Source organism: Haliaeetus albicilla, chromosome 2 (assembly GCF_947461875.1).
Source record: "Haliaeetus albicilla chromosome 2, bHalAlb1.1, whole genome shotgun sequence".
Lineage (NCBI taxonomy): Eukaryota > Metazoa > Chordata > Aves > Accipitriformes > Accipitridae > Haliaeetus > Haliaeetus albicilla.
Window position 1 is genome coordinate 63,970,825 of NC_091484.1, and position 15,766 is coordinate 63,986,590.

At 37.8% G+C, this 15,766-nt stretch overlaps 1 protein-coding gene across 24 annotated transcripts in view; it reads left to right on the forward strand.

Annotated features, from left to right (window-relative positions):
* SVIL (supervillin) overlaps positions 1–15,766 on the forward strand; it is a 142,881-nt gene that overhangs the window by 84,374 nt on the left and 42,741 nt on the right. For 11 of the 24 annotated variants that reach the window (XM_069777980.1, XM_069777915.1, XM_069777937.1 and 8 more), the window contains 10 exons: positions 1,656–1,713; positions 1,844–1,995; positions 2,411–3,089; positions 7,972–8,055; positions 10,118–11,008; positions 11,341–11,511; positions 12,140–12,174; positions 13,314–13,375; positions 13,752–13,891; positions 14,661–14,756. In XM_069777980.1, coding sequence (XP_069634081.1) covers positions 1,706–1,713; positions 1,844–1,995; positions 2,411–3,089; positions 7,972–8,055; positions 10,118–11,008; positions 11,341–11,511; positions 12,140–12,174; positions 13,314–13,375; positions 13,752–13,891; positions 14,661–14,756 — 2,318 coding nt within the window. In that variant the 5' untranslated portion in view covers positions 1,656–1,705. The remainder of the gene's footprint in view (positions 1–1,655; positions 1,714–1,843; positions 1,996–2,410; positions 3,090–7,971; positions 8,056–10,117; positions 11,009–11,340; positions 11,512–12,139; positions 12,175–13,313; positions 13,376–13,751; positions 13,892–14,660; positions 14,757–15,766) is intronic. The other 13 variants (XM_069777932.1, XM_069777947.1, XM_069778024.1 and 10 more) reach the window with 8 other exon arrangements.

Below are 15,766 nucleotides of genomic sequence, written 5' to 3' on the forward strand. Positions count from 1 at the left end.
ATAGCGTGATCACAATCTGAGCTAACCTGGCTTGAGAAATTGAAGCAGATAGCTTGAGTCTGCTTTCTGTAAAAATGTAGACTAAATGAGTTGTTTTGGAGAGTGGCCCAGTTGATTTCTTTCCCCTGTTAATTGCACATTCTCAGTAGGCACTCCACTGTAGCCTCAGATGCTCTGTTCATACCTTATTCATTTGCTTCTCTTGTAGCCATGATCAAAATACATTCATTTTTGCTGATCCAAGACATTTTACCTGGAGTCCTAGTGGCTTTTCAGCATGTAAGGTTGATAAGACAGCCAACATCAATAGTCTCTGTCTGTATCTATGAAGTATAAGCACTGATACTGACTACAGCAAACTTCCTCGATAGTGTCAGCTAAGCTGAACCCCTAACTTAGCTATGCATGTAAGCTCTTGCAGTAGAGGAAAGGGAGAGAATGTACATCTGACCTTTAAAAGGGTGGTGTTTCAATAATGTTTATCTTCTAAGCATCTAGAGCGATGAGGTCTGGTAGGGAAAAAAGCTGATAGATTTACTTCTGCAGTGGTGTGGAACAGTGTCTATTAGACACTCCTGACTCATCAGGCATTTCTGATGGCAATCTAGGGCTGATTTAGCGGCTGTAGACTTTAGCTTGCTTTAACTTTTGATCCCTTGGTCAACAGGATCAGAACCCTAGAGTTGCATTGCATCAGAATAGGCGCACACAGCTTTTAGCACTACATCTTTGCCAAGGCAATGATGGGGGGGGGGACGGGGGGATGACAGGCAGTGCTAGGCGCACACACACACACACACCTCTCCCAGTCCACTGCATCCTTTGACAGCCTGTATGGTTTCTCTTCCTGGTGGTAAGAAGTCACACCACACTTGTTTATGTAGCACTCACTGCTCCAGTGTGGTTTGCAAACATCACTGGTAACTGCACATATGTGTGTGTGTGTGTGTATATATATATGGATTACTTCATCTATCATGCCTCCTCTTGGTTCACTACTATTTTGTGAACTGTGACAGCTGCCTACTAGCACATAATCACTAGACAGTTTAAGGGGAGAGAAAGAAAATATGTCCAATTAAAACTACAAGGGAAAATTAGCAAAGTAGAAAGTGATTAACCATACTAGAATATCATGAAGGTACATGGTAATTTTCACTCCAATCATGAGTCAGCGAAATTCTTGGGATTTGCTCAATATAGTGGAGTGGAGGAAAGTAAGGAATAGGAGACACTGTTTCTCTTTAAACATAGTTAGTCCCCAACCTTTGTGTAGACAGGATAAGCAGTAATTCCGTACTACCTGGTTTTGAAACAGGTTACTGTAGTGTGTAAGCTTGACCTCAGCTAATCAAAATACAACTTGCCCAGTTTGTACTAGATCTAGAGAACTGCTAGGATGGCATAGCAGATTCTAGCTTAGCCTGGAAGTACCTGGAGGGGGAGGACACCTTGGTGTTTACACCTATATGCTTAATGCACCTTTGATAACGCAAGCTTAATAAACTAGGAAAATGAGGAAAATGCTTGTTCCCCGATAAAAGCTATTTCAAACTTCTTAAGTTTGTTCCTTCTTATTCTAAAGCATTTAGCAAGTTTCTGTGAGTTTCTGAAACCTAGTAGTTTATAAACTGTATAATCTTTTGTTGTCTCAGTTTCAGAATTAAGAAAACTGTTTGAACCAAACAACCAAGATTTTTTGGAAATGAAAAGGTAAAAAAAAAAAAAAAAAGTCTTTGGCCTGTAAAACAAAACACACAGCTTGTTTTGTTACCTCCTCTTAGAAACTCTCCCCTCAAATCTTCAAAGATGCCTGATTTCACATTTTTCGCATCTTTTTCAGAAAAGAGAGAATAGCTAGACGGTTAGAGGGAATTGAAAATGACACACAACCTATGCTTCTACAAAACTGTCCAGGCTCAGTCACACACCGTTTACTAGAGGAAGATACACCAAGATATATGCGTGCAACTGATCCATACAGTCCCCACTTAGGTAAGTAGTATGTATCAGTCAATCTTGCATTGCTGAATTTCTTCATGTTTACTACCCTGTCATTTGTGCAGTACATGGAGAGGAGTTTTATAGAAGAGCTGTGGTAAGCATTTTTTTTTAACTTACCTTTTAATTTTCTAGTTGTCTTATTTGAAAAAGGTTGATTATCCATATTGTTTTAAAACAACAATAATTTGATATGAGACTCTTAAAGAATTATAAGTAATACACATTTCTTATTCATTTGTATGTGCTTTTGGAGACATAAGTGCAAAAATGTAATGTGTCTGTGCAGTCACTAGTACACTTTGATTTGTAAGAAAATGGGAAGCTTTTAGTTCACTCGATGTGAATGGTGGGTAGGGTACTTGGAGTTTTGGGATAGACTTGCTCATATATGTTGTACTTTTGACAGGAAGATCAAATGAAGAGGAGGAAACTTCAGATTCTTCTGTAGAAAAACAACCCAGATCATCCAGATACCGAGCAGAAATCACAGGAGGTAATACAGAGCCCTTGTATAGTACAGGAAGCATGGATGTCCAGGAACTAGAGTCAAAAGCAGAAAGAATAGCTAGGTACAAGGCAGAGAGGCGGCGCCAGCTGGCAGAAAAGTATGGATTATCTCTTGATTCTGATTTGGATTCTGACTACTCATCCAGATATACACGGGCAAGGAAAGATCCTGACAGCATGGAAAGAAAGGGAGTGAAAAGTGAAAGGCAAAATGATGAAAACAAGGACAGTGGCTCCCTGTATTTGTCCAGGACTGAGACGAAGGAGTCAAAGAGTGTGATTTCTGAATCCAAAGAGTACTCCAGCCATGAAAAAGATGGTGTTCCAGATAAAGAAGACCTCTCAAATGATAAGAATGATAGAAAAGCAGATGATGGCAGTGCCATTAGACAGGCTTCTGACCCTTCAACAACCTTGGATAGTTCTGTCTCACTTTCTGGACGAGAATCTTCCTCCTGTAACGAAGTGCCAATATCACCAAAGCAAATCCCCAGAGAGTCCCTTTCTTCACCAAAGCGGGCAGCCTCACCAATCCATTTGCAGAATGACCAGCCCTTGCACAGTAACATCAGACAAAAGTAAGCATGATTTTTATTTGTTTGTTTATACAGTAGATTACTTTATCTTAACCACTTTCTTCAGCAATGTCTACAGTATTTATGAGAATGTATTTATTACCCTTGAAGAATGTATTTAGTGGGTTTGGATGTCTCAGACTGGATTGACTGGGTTTATTGAATCACAGTGTGTTTCTGATACAAGGAAGTGGCTGTCTATTTCTATGATTAGATATGTCCTTGGTTTCACTTTATATTTATAGAATTTATGCTAAAATTAGGCTCTTTTGGCAGAGGAGTGGAATAACTGATGATTAAGATATTTACACAAACTAGAAATTGAAGCAGTTATGGTTCTAAACCTTCTCGGGTTTGTTTTTTTTTTCATAACCTGTTAGAGCAAGCCTTTGACTTTTTTCCTCCGTATCCTGTAATTGTTTGGGTGGGGGTTTCCAAGTAAAGATTGTTTCTCAGTGAAGATTTGAATAGCTTCATGATGGCTTCTGCCAAAACAAAACAGGTCTCAGAGTTAAAAGCTGAAAAGTGTCTTGGATCAGTTGAAATAATAGTTGATTTGTTTTTCTGCCATGAAAATGTAAAAACCCTTTTGAACTGTGATAGTTCATCTTTCAGGTAATATCGGGTTATGTGTGTGAAGGGGCATAGGGGAGAGTTAAAATTCCATGCTGAATTTGGAAAAGCTAGCCTCCCTCATTGTATGCTGAATTACTTCAGATCTGACAATTCTATTCCAGTAACAGCATAACCAGATTCTTCCAGAAGGAAATAAAAAATAGTTTTCACTAATTTCACATTGTACTTTCACACTGTAGTGCAAAAACAGACTGTCAAAGTGTTATCATGACTGAAAACAACATGTGACTTAAGTATTTTAATTTTAAAAGGATGGTTTTCTCTAAATGTGACTCTTTAATTTCTAGGTAGGTGGATAGATGGAAAATAGTAACTGTAAAAACTTAAATTAAAATTTGGCAGTTAAAAATGATGTAAATTGTAATGAGAACTTAATTGTAAACACATCTGCATCATGCTGAGCAGTGCTGACTCTTTCTAAAAAACTGAAATGAACTGGCATAAACTGAACCGTTTATACATTTTGGCATTTTTTTGCAGTAGGTTCAGAAACAACCTACCTTGACCAGACTTCTTTATCCTTCCCATCAAAATCACAAAACTTGCTTCTTATTTGTGGTGGCCTTTCTTATTAATTCTCATAAGGATACTGTAAAGTTTGAATGAGGAAGCAATCTTCCACGTCAAAGGTTAACCACCTGGTGGATTGATTAAGTCATCTATTTACAGTGCCTGTAAACTGCTCAGATGTACTTAGCCTTCTTTTTTGTTTCACTTTTTTGCATAGGACACACCGGTAGTAGTCTCTTAATATTTTTTTTTTCATAGCTTTTCATTATTCAGGTGACTCCTAATCTTGTGTACCTTCTTTTGCATGGATACGTGACTATATGAGCTATCATTGGAGTCTCCCAGTTAAGCCAAAATTTTAAAGGAATATTGTAATTTCAAAAAAGCAATCAGAGGGGAAGTAAGTCAACATACTTAGGAAGTACTATCTTATATTTAGTTTATGTTTTAAGCTTACCATTCTGCTACTACAGTAAGGAAAAATAGTCATCACAGGGTCATCTATCCATCCAGACCAGAGTTGTACGGAAACTCCTTGAACTGACTACGTTATTCCAGGCTCCAAAAGACTTGTTTCTGAAGCAGTCTCAACTGATACTACAAAATATTATCCCTTATGTTCAAATAGTCAATTTGAAGTAAATCTCTTGACTAATCCAATTACCAATAGGAAGGAATATTGGGGCAACGGACCTTTGGCAGGTTGTTTTCTTTGTTTTATAAGGTGAAGGAAGGGACAAAGTTTTCAGCCTTAAGAAAGCAAAGAGAATAGCCCATCAAACTTTATAGCCAAGAATGTGTCTACTGCAGTGTGAAAAGGGGGTTTATTTTCTTTACTCTCATAAAGCAATCCTAGTCCCTGTTTCTGTGAGAGGAAACCAATGAAATACTGAACAATGAAATGCCTTCTAGGTTGTTACCTCTTCCAACTCAGGAGAAGCTGTGCTGCACACTGCATTGGTGGGATGGCAGCTGCCCTGCTGAAACAGCATGCTGGCTGTTGAGAGACACCTGAATCTGCTCATTCACAGATTAGCCTTTAATGTGGAGAAATCTGGGGTCCTTATAAAGCTCACTTTTCTTTAGCTAACAAGTGTGTTTCCTCTAATGCAGGTCTATAAACCAGTTACAAGTTCAGACTGAGCAGGCTGAAGGCATTATCAAATCATTCACAAACTCCAGCTGTTTCTTTTTAAAGTTGCCTGTTCTGGCATTACCTATTTTTTAATAATAAAAGATGCTGCAAAAGTTGGACAGAAGAGAAATAATTAAGGAAACAGTGTTTTTAATGAGGGCATACTTTTTCATTTGTTAATTTATATGTCCCTATGAGATCTAATGCTGTGTGAAACACTAAGGGATCCGCTGTGTTTGGCAAGCAGTGGACACAGGCCCCTTCTGCAAAGTTTTGCTTTTTTTGAGACTTAGTTGTTCTCCATTTCCAGATAATGAAATGGTAAGATCCATTTTCAGGTGTGTTCTGATGTTTAGGACAGTTCCTGAGTTTAAGCTCCATCCCATTTGTGGTATAGTTGTTTTTACTTCTCTGCTCTGCAGTAGTGCCATACTAACAAATGAGAGACTGTGGCAAAAGCAGCAGGAATAAGTCATAACTTAATACAAATTACTGACTGCATTATCACTGATTTCAGATTCTTCCTGGAGGAGGTTTGCATCAGTATTTGTGTAAAACAGGTTTCCCACAATTACTGTCTGTCTTATCTTTTGAAGAAAATCATCTGCACCTGCCAAGATGCGGTGCAGCTCTTACAACAGCCAAGAGTTTAAACTTGGGATTTGGTCTCTTGTTTGGATACGTGTGTAGGCAGTAGGTGTTTTTTTAAAGGCCAAGTTGCCAAGAGCCTGTTCTTCATTTTAATACCCCTGAGAAGTTCCAGTGCCAGTGCATACTCACTGGTGTCATATTCAGAGATTTAAAGATAAACTCTCAAACTCTTTTCCCTGTTTGAGTGGTCAGGAAGTCATTGCTTATTTCCATGCAGTCTGTTTAAAGTTACTGTGTGGTAATCTCCTATAAGGCCAACTGCACAAGCAAAATAAGGGCTAACGCCAACTTTCCAGGTGGCTGCCATTTTGAAGTCAGTTCCACATTATATAGGTTGCAAAATTGTTTTTGTTAAATTTAAATTTGCTGATTTCAAATTGGGAAAAAAAATGCAGCTTGCTTTGGAATACATATGAAAGCTTTGTGCCTTCAATCCTAAGAAGATTTAATAATTAATCCTATTATCCATCACTGAGAAGACAACAAAGTGCTGAGAAGGTATCATTTGACATTGTCTACATTTGGCTGCTGAAGTGGCTGATTAACTCTAAATTCAAAACATAGCTTGTGTTCTTCTGACTGCTCTCTTCAAAGGATGAATGATCAAGAACAAATAATTGTTCCTTGGGCCATGCCTACTATAAAAATGTGCCAAAGTGCACGTTAAGAGACGAGAAGGAAGTTTGCTTGCTTCAGAGCAATTCCAGCTACTGGATCAGCTCCTGTGAAAGGTTTTTACCTCCTATTTGGTCAGTTCCTTTAGGAATTAAAAAACATTTGGAAAAACAAAAGGTGTTTCAACAGTCGGTGTTTAACTCTGTTCTAAGCTTGATTTGGGTAAGGTGACAACTGTAGGTGAGTTTTCAAATTTAAACTTATTTGCAGTAAATGCACTGTTATCTTAAGAACAGTAGTTGATTTGACCTTTTTCAACTATATTTATTAAAAGACCAGGTAAGAAAAATTGAAGTAGATGACCCGGAGCTTAATTTGGAATTTTCATCCCAAATAGCTCTACTGCAATGCGAGGAGTTTTTTTCAGATGTAGCTATATGTAATGGAAAGCAGCCTGGCCACTTGTCACCTCCAGGGAGTTTGTCTGTAAACATTAGTGTGGCCTGGCAGTCTGTGCTTGCAAGGTTAAAAGTATTTGATGTGATCTGTCGATGAAGGTGGGCTTTAGGAAAGTATTTGAGAAACTGTATGTAGGTAGTCTGCAAACACCCTTTCTTGCAGGCTTTTAAAAGTTTGCAGTGCTCTTATTTCTTTTTACGCTTTCAACTCCAAAATGGAAGCAGAATAAAGTCAAGACAAGATCAAACTGAGGGATACTTTGTTTTCTAAGCTTTTCATTTCCTCTGTGACCCAGTGACACAGCACTGTGAGCTAACTGGGTTTGCATTTCTGAAGCTTTTGTGATAGAGGGCTACAAGAGGAGAGAGGGGTTCCAGATGCTCCTGAGAATTTCTTAGGAAGTATGATGTAGCCATCTGAATTTACAACTTCATTAAATTCATATTACGACTTCATTTTGGACCCAGCGGTCTTTACCACTTTAAATCACAAATTAAAGGGATGGTTTTAGCAACTTTTCCAGGTGTCCTTACATAAACTCTTCAAACTGACCTGCAGTGGCAAATGGCAAAAATAAGATTGTGTAGTTGCTTTCACTTCTCAAATTCTGGACAATGTACACTTGGTAAAGTTACATTTGCAGAATATTTAACATTCAGAACACTGGTTTTAGGTGTTTGTGGAATTAATATGATAGTTTGTTTCACGGTTTATCACCTTTCAATTTGATTAATGTGCTGTGCTTTTATTTTCATGAACAGTCCTATGTAATTGAGTAATTAGAAAACAAAAAAAAACAGTGGGGAGGGAAGATTGGGAGAAACAATGGGAGCATGTGTTGAGATCTCAAAAAATTACCTGAAGTTCTGTTTTCTGTAGTAGTGCAGGGAAAGCAAAACCTGAATGGTTTCTTCAGAAAGATTCGGAAGGGGACACACCTTCACTTATCAGCTGGCCCTCCAGGTATCATAAAACGTAGCTGTGTGACTAACAATCAGACTACAAACCTCCCCTATCTTTCACTTTACTCTGTCTTCATTTAACACTTTACCTTTCTAACTTGCTGCTGTTAAAGGAAAAATTAAACTGTTGTTTCTTGCAGATAAACAGCTGTTAAAACTTTTCTGAAGCATCTGCTTTTATTGTAACTTATGACCAATTGGTATTTAGATGACAAAGTACAAATGCCCCTAGCTTCTTCCACAGCTACTATCATTCTGGCTTCCACTAATTTTTATAACTTCTTTTTTATCCCTCTTTGTACTCTGCAAAACCAGCAGATTTTTATACCACACACCAATCCATCTTAGCATTGCCTACAGTCTAATTGCTTGAATTCCAAAGGAGATTGTACGAAGGAAGTAAAAAATTTATATTGAAAAGTAAAGCAAGATCTTGATCAGAGCTACAAGCAGCTGTTTTCTCCCAGTTTGGTAATGTACAGTTAGCCTACCACGAGAAGCATTGCAGGAAGACTCTTTTCCATGTACCTGATTAAAGTAATTCTTATAACCCAGTACTAACATCAGTGTGGATGTTCTGCAGAATGCTTGGTACATGTAGTTTAAAGAATCACTTTTTCAGACTGAACACACTTTCTGTGCTTAAGTAACTTTGAGACGTTTCCCTGATAAGTGCACCAATCCTCAGAGATAAGAAATATCAAAATATTAGAAAGGTTGGTGTTTCAGATAACTCTGGATATCCCGAATGATTCTCTCAGATACTCATTTGCCTTTTTTTCCTAAAACTTGTTTTTTTTTTTAATAATGTAAACTCCAAAAAGTTTGTTGGTAACAAGTCTGGAATTGGACATACTTTGAGTTGGGTTACTTTCAAATAAACAGCTAGTATCCTATTGTACTTGAGTTTGTCTCCTTTCTCAGAATCAAAATCAATTTTTTTATACCCATCTGGGAGGGGAGAAAATACAGGGCTTTCATTTTTAATACTGTGTATGTGATATTTACAAACACTTGCCCTGTAAGCTGTCCAAACACTCGGTGTGGCTGTAAAACTGCTGGATAGCTTACCTGCAGTTGTAGTCATAGAGCAAAGGCTACCTCTGGCTGCACGTGCTTGCCTTCCATTAGTGCAATTGCATTCAGTGTCTGAAGGTAGAATACAACTCAGTTTTGCATGGATGTTACACAAGTCTAGAGGTGTTTCTAGAAAATACACTGAAGTAAGGTAACTTGTGGGGAACATTCCTGTAAATTTTGCATGTTAGAATGTAATGAAACGTTTTATTAAAAAAATGCCTGTTTTGGTTGGGGTTGGGTTTTGGTTTTTGGTTTGGGTGTTTTTGTTTTTTTTTTTTTTTTAAATCCTTTTCTCCCCTGCAAGCCCTCTGAAGAGCAACAGCCATGCCATAGTTTCACTTTGGGCTTTAAGGCTTGTACTTTCAACATTTTTTCTCACTTACTGAAACAAGTTACACTACATGTAACATTGTAGATATCTTATATGATACACAAAAGCACAAATAAAAAAGTCTCTGGCAAATTTCTGAAGGGCTAAGTGGGGAATAACAACATGTTTTTTCATCTCTTTCCCCAATGCAACAGCATCTTGATACCATGTAAGCTGCTCAGTGTTTAGACATCTTCAAAAATCTGACTACATACATGATTGCCAATGGAATATGCAATTTCAGACTGAACCCAACAGTTTGATAATATGAAAAGCAGTTTTGATCATCTTGTTTGTTTGAGACTATGGGTATGTGCTGTTTGACAAACACAGTTGTGACCTCATGGGAACATGCTGTACATTTTCAGAGCTTGCTCAGTTACCTTCTCAGGAGTCATGCACGTTCTAGGGCCTGTGAATCATTTGTATATTTCTGAGCAATGTTACTACTAAGATTCAGGGGGGAGGAAGGGGTTGCATCATAAGATTGCTTTCTTTTATGTATTGATTGCTTTTTATTTTAATACAACGTTGCTGTCTGTACCCAGCGTCTGTTTTCCTTCCTGGATTGGGTATTGCTGTTCACAGCTTTAATCCTTTTTCTTTCTTAAAGAGTAAAAGTTAGAGAGAAACTGGTGAAAGAGGAAAGTGCTCGTGGAAGCCCTGAACTTGTCACAGACACAGTATCTCAGAGAAAATCACAGCCAGTGCCAGCCCACTACATGTCTCTTCAGACAGAAACGTCTGCCTTTGATAGGGTTATAAATCAGCCCGTCAGTTCAGTCCGCCAACCAATACATGGCTATATTCAGCCTGCTGGCATTGCTCACACAGCTCAGCTGATGGCAACAGAAGAACCAGCAAACATCTCTGTTGGCAGCCTCCTCCTACCAGACAATGTTAGCCTCTTAATAAAATCGTCAGGAGCTGCTGCATCAGAGAGTGAAAAGAAAGAGGTGCTTGGTTATGGAGCAAAGCCCGATGAAGAAGATTCCCTGGAGGGTGAACAGGCTTCCAAAGGCAGAAGACCAATTTTGCCGTCTGAGATTCGCAAGCAAGGGAAGAACCATGATGGCCTGTTTGGAGGAGGAGAATTGGAGAATACCCCTGTGGGGAGTTCCTCTTTCGCAAGCAAGCTGAAAGTTAACTCAGAAGTTCAGAGAGAGCTGGAGTGCAATAAGAGGCAGGCTCCTAAGCAGCAATTTAAGACCCCTGAGAACACAGAAAGGAGTGAAGCTGTTATGTACATACAGAGCGGGTCTGTATCGCAGCCTGCCAAGGCAAAAGCTCCCATTTGGAAGGTGTCGACAGCAAAGCATAAAGTCCTGACTCGCTCAATGTCTGACTATACTGTGGCTCCTAAGCTAGAAGCTTCTAAAAGTAAGGAGAGCATGGAAGCAAATGCACCAAACGGTGAGATTGGCATGGTTGACACAAAAGTCTCTGTTGCCCAGCTCCGTAATGTCTTTCTGGAGACTGCTAATGCCAACAAGAAAACGGAACTGTAGGTGACATTTCAGACGTATTTTCGTGTGAAACTTGCACGTCCTTGGCAAAAATTACACACACTCAACAGCAGTTGTGTTCGGCACTTAAAGCACACAGCTTAGCTCTCACCAGCGTGTACTGGAGGCTGAGATGGTTTGAATCCTGCTTTTGTGCTTCTGCTTGCTAGTGCAAGTTGTGATGTGGGGTAGCTGGAATGTGTACGTCTGCGCATGTTACCGGAGGAGCATGCAGAGTGATCTCTAGTGAATTGTTGAGATGCTTACATCTATGCTTTACTTCTCTCTTCTATTTTCTTTTCTATGCGCTTTCTATCATGTGGTTTAAAAGTGAGTCTCGGTTTGAGATGTCAACAGCAAGTAGCACTTTGTCTGCCAATGGTGACCGTGAAAGAGGGCCACGAAGGCCAAGGCGCTATTTTTCTCCTGGTGAAAATAGAAAGACTTCCGAGAGATTTAAAACTCAACCTATAACGTCAGCAGAACGAAAGGAGACAGATAGGTAGGCATGTACGTAGCTCTGTGTAGCATTCTGGTGCAGGTAGACATGAACAAGCTTGTGAAGAGACTTTGTTCATTATTAGCATAAATATTTTGCAAGGTTATTGTTTCTCTTTAAAAACAATGAAGTATTTGTTATAGCTTCTTATAAAATAAAAACCAAAATGCCGCCGACAAAACCAATTCATTGCAAATCCCGCCCCCCGTAAAATGGTGAACAGTGAATCATCATAAAATATTATAGCTGTCTGGTTCTGTCTAATAATAAATACTTTTGTTTATATATAAAGAGTTTCCTTTCCATCTACTCTGCTTTATCTTTTACTTTTTTTGTAAACAGCCAAATCTACATGTTTTGTTAAAAGAGCTGGCAGCAAATCTTAGACTTTTATCTTCTGCAAGATGAACTGGAAAACATTTTCCTTTACTGTATTTAAATTTGGCTGCAATTGCTTGCCTTTCTGCTTTATTAAAGGATGTCAAAGTGGAAAATGTTGAAACTTGAAAAATAGATAAAGTTTTCCCACTCTTAAGACTTTTGAGGTCCTGCTACTTCAGATGGAGTTTGAATTTAACTTTTGAGATATCGTTTCCAACTAACTTCTTTCTGTTTGATAATTTTTCACTAGATCAGTTTTGAGTGCGGAAATACCGACTGCTGAAGGTATGTTACTATGCTATTTTCTAAGGAAGAAATGGGAGCAAATGTGTTGTGTTTTGTTTTAACTGGAGAACTATTTGATAATGCAAACAAAGTCCACTTGAAAATAATTATCATTACCTATAATATGTCTGAAGTATCACTTTTCCTTGGGCCATGTCTACTACGAACTTGATTTCAAATTCATTTAAGTCCAAAAGTCTGTCTATGGATACCGAACTTTGTATGGGAGGCAAGGGAGGGAATGGCTTGACACTTTGCAACATAAGTTGGGGTTTTTTCCAATTTAGACAATAAATAAGCTAGTTGGTGGAAGAAAAAAACACACATTTTAATCATTGGTCTAGGACTAATAACTAAAAAAGCCTTTACTATAGGGTGAAACTGATATTGGTAACGTGTTTTCTAGCTAAGGAAGTTGCAAGATGCTGGTTATTAAATTATATCATTCAGTCTGCCATCTTGCTTCTCTTTCCCTCTTGTCACTCTCAGCAAGTCTGGCACAAATTAAGTAGGTAATCTCATGAGTAGCTAAATTTAGATTTAATGCCTTGTGCTATTTGAAAGCTGATATTCTCTGGAGCTTTGAGATGTTGGCTCTTGGATCTGGAGGATGCTGATTTCAGCTCCTAAGGATACCAGTAGAGCCTCTGAAAAATGGAGACACAAGGTGGTAATCAGAATGACCAGCTTCCAAGAGAGACCATCTCATATGGTCAAGTAGTACAAAACAGATGTTCTATACAGCAGGATGAATATTGACCTTTAAGACAGTCTTTGGGTCTAATTATTTTCTTAGTCCATGTGCTATCATAGGCTAATATAATAAATTTGATTATTCATAAAAGGTTGTTCGGATAACTGGACAGCATGTGAACTGTCCTGAAGACAAGTCTTTTGTTCTCAAATCCTGTCAAGAATTTTCCTCTGATGCAATACATGTAAATATAAGTAAAGTTTACAAAATTTGGTTTACAGTAAGTCTTTTGTTAAAAGGGATTTGCAGTTATTTGCTGGTGGTGCTTCTTGGCTTAGTAAAACATAATTTTTGAGGAGTTCAGAAATCATTTAGTCAAAAAAACCCTTGCACTTAATATGAGCTTGATTCATTACATTAAGCCTCCTTTTATTTTTTTGTGTAGACGAAGAAAAATTGGATGACCGAGCCAAACTAAGTGTAGCTGCAAAGAGGCTGCTTTTTAGAGTAAGTATTACATTTTCTTAATAGAAGGCTGAGTTAAACATTTCATATACAAGATGCTGAAGAACCCAAAGTGCATTAGAATGAAGTGTAATGCAGTTAACCAAGTCTAAGCTATGTAATTTCTTTTTTTTTTTTTTAGATATCTCACCTATCTACACAGTAGGCTTGTTGCTTTACAGCCTTCTTTAAGAACATCATTTAGAGAGATGTGTAGTTAGTTTTAACTCTATGATGCCTACTGTGCAATTACATCCTGCTTCTAATTCAGAGATGGGCATTTGGTAAATTTACTACTTTGCATGCAAGAAAGCTAGAAAGAAAGTACTGGTTTAGAATTTTTCTTTCATGGTTTTGATTATGACATATGTCCTCTTAGGAAATGGAAAAATCATTTGAAATGAAAAATGTTTCTAAACCACCTACAAGAAGTTCAGCAGTAGAGAGAAGACTGCGGCGTTTGCAGGATAGATCGCACACACAACCAATTACCAGTGAGGAAGTGGTCATTGCAGCTACGTAAGTCTTGTACATATGTTGGCTCTAACTTTGGTTCCTGATTTTAAATCTGGGAATAAGGTCCATATATGTGGTGTTTACAACTTTGTAGCAAGGAAAACATATATTGTTAAAGGCCAACTTCCTTGAGAACCACAGGGGAACTACATTGAAATTCCTTTTTAGAAGGAGAGGGACTAGTAAAGCATAACTTTTATGAACTGTAATTTGGCAGAAAGCTTATGAACCTGTAGATTAGGTAAACGTGATTAATCATAGCATTGGTTTGTAACTCAAATGAAAAAGATACTCTGTGCTGAGGGAAATCTGCACAGTTTCTTATGGAATGTATTTGTATTGGGGAAAACCTTTTACACTCTGAAATCTCAAATGTATTTTTTGGAAATGCATTTCTTGCACTCTGGTCATACATCATGAAATTTTCCTGAAAAAAGGAAAGCCATTTTTGGGGAAAATTAAACAAAGGTGAATGGACGTTAACTTAATAATCTACTAAAAGATAGTTTATGTTATGGGTAATGAGTAACTTCAAGAGACAACCTGTTTGCTCTTCTATGCTTTTAGTTCTTTTCAAAGTATTTGAAGTTATTTTGCAAAGGTCGCAGAAGATAACTCAGTTAATTAAAAGCCATTGCTATTTGGTTTTTTTTCTGTTTTGGTTTGGTTTGGTTTTGGTCTTTTCTGTAGTTAACGCTTAATGTATTGCTTTTCTTAATGCTTTTTTCTTCTCTCTCCCTGTGAATTTTCCCTCCTTGGCAATTCTTTAAAGTGAATCTACCCCTGCTTCACGTTCTGTGAATACCCACACAGTAGTGACAAGAGTACCTAGTCCCACTGTAGTTAAGAGCACTGTACAACCTATCAGGTACTGGGGGGGATAAACATGCATGTTACATGGAGCACAAGATTCCTCAATAGCAGATGCATCTTTAAAGTCTTGAATGCCTTTTCAATGTGTCAAGTCAATACTTGTTTCAAGAATATTTAAAACATTCATCAACTTCATTTATGTTTGCATGATAAAACGATGCAGCTTTTTTCTTGTCAAGCATCTGTTTTCAGGACCTTTCTAACCACACTTACCTGTGCTAGAAGCATATTCTTCTTTGTGGAAGAAGTGAATTTGCATGTAAAGCAAACCTAGTAGAACCTTCTTTGCTCTTGTACTTTTTTTTTATACGGTAATGTCACCTTGAGATGAAAATACCAAACTGGGTGCTTGATTTCACAAGCAGTACATATCCTCTTTTGTCTGTCTCTACAGACGTGGTTTTTTTTTTAGCTTGCAAAATTAAAGGAAAGATAAGAAATTGCACCACCTATAGGTAAAGTTGCAGAATACTGTTTGCCTGTTCTGAATGAGAGAATTTTAGCAGAGACCACGCTGGGGTGGGAGGGGAGGGCAGGGGAAAGAAAGAACACTACTAATTACATATATGTCGCTGAAGGTAAATAAAATATATTACTGTAGAGGTGAATAAAATATATTATCACAGAGACAAATGCAGTTACAGCTTTTAAGAATGAATGTGTCTGCCTTCAGCATTGGTCAAACAATCTTCAAAATTAATGAAGTATATTTCAAAACTATTTTTTGTTATTGAGTTACCCCAGATAAAACAAAAGATAGTCTGAATTCTGTTCCACTTCAAATTATAAAAGGCAATACAATTTATGCTAATCTAAAAGCAGCACGAACTTTTAAATGTTTTTATCTTACATGGTCCACAAATTATTTCTAATAAAATTGAATTTTATCTAAATTGAACTGTAGAACCTGTGTTTGTTCTACAGCAGGCATCTTAAATGCCTCTCCATAGTTCTGTATTCTGTATAAAGAGATTGGTCTGAAAAGTCTCTCTTCAGTTTTGTGTT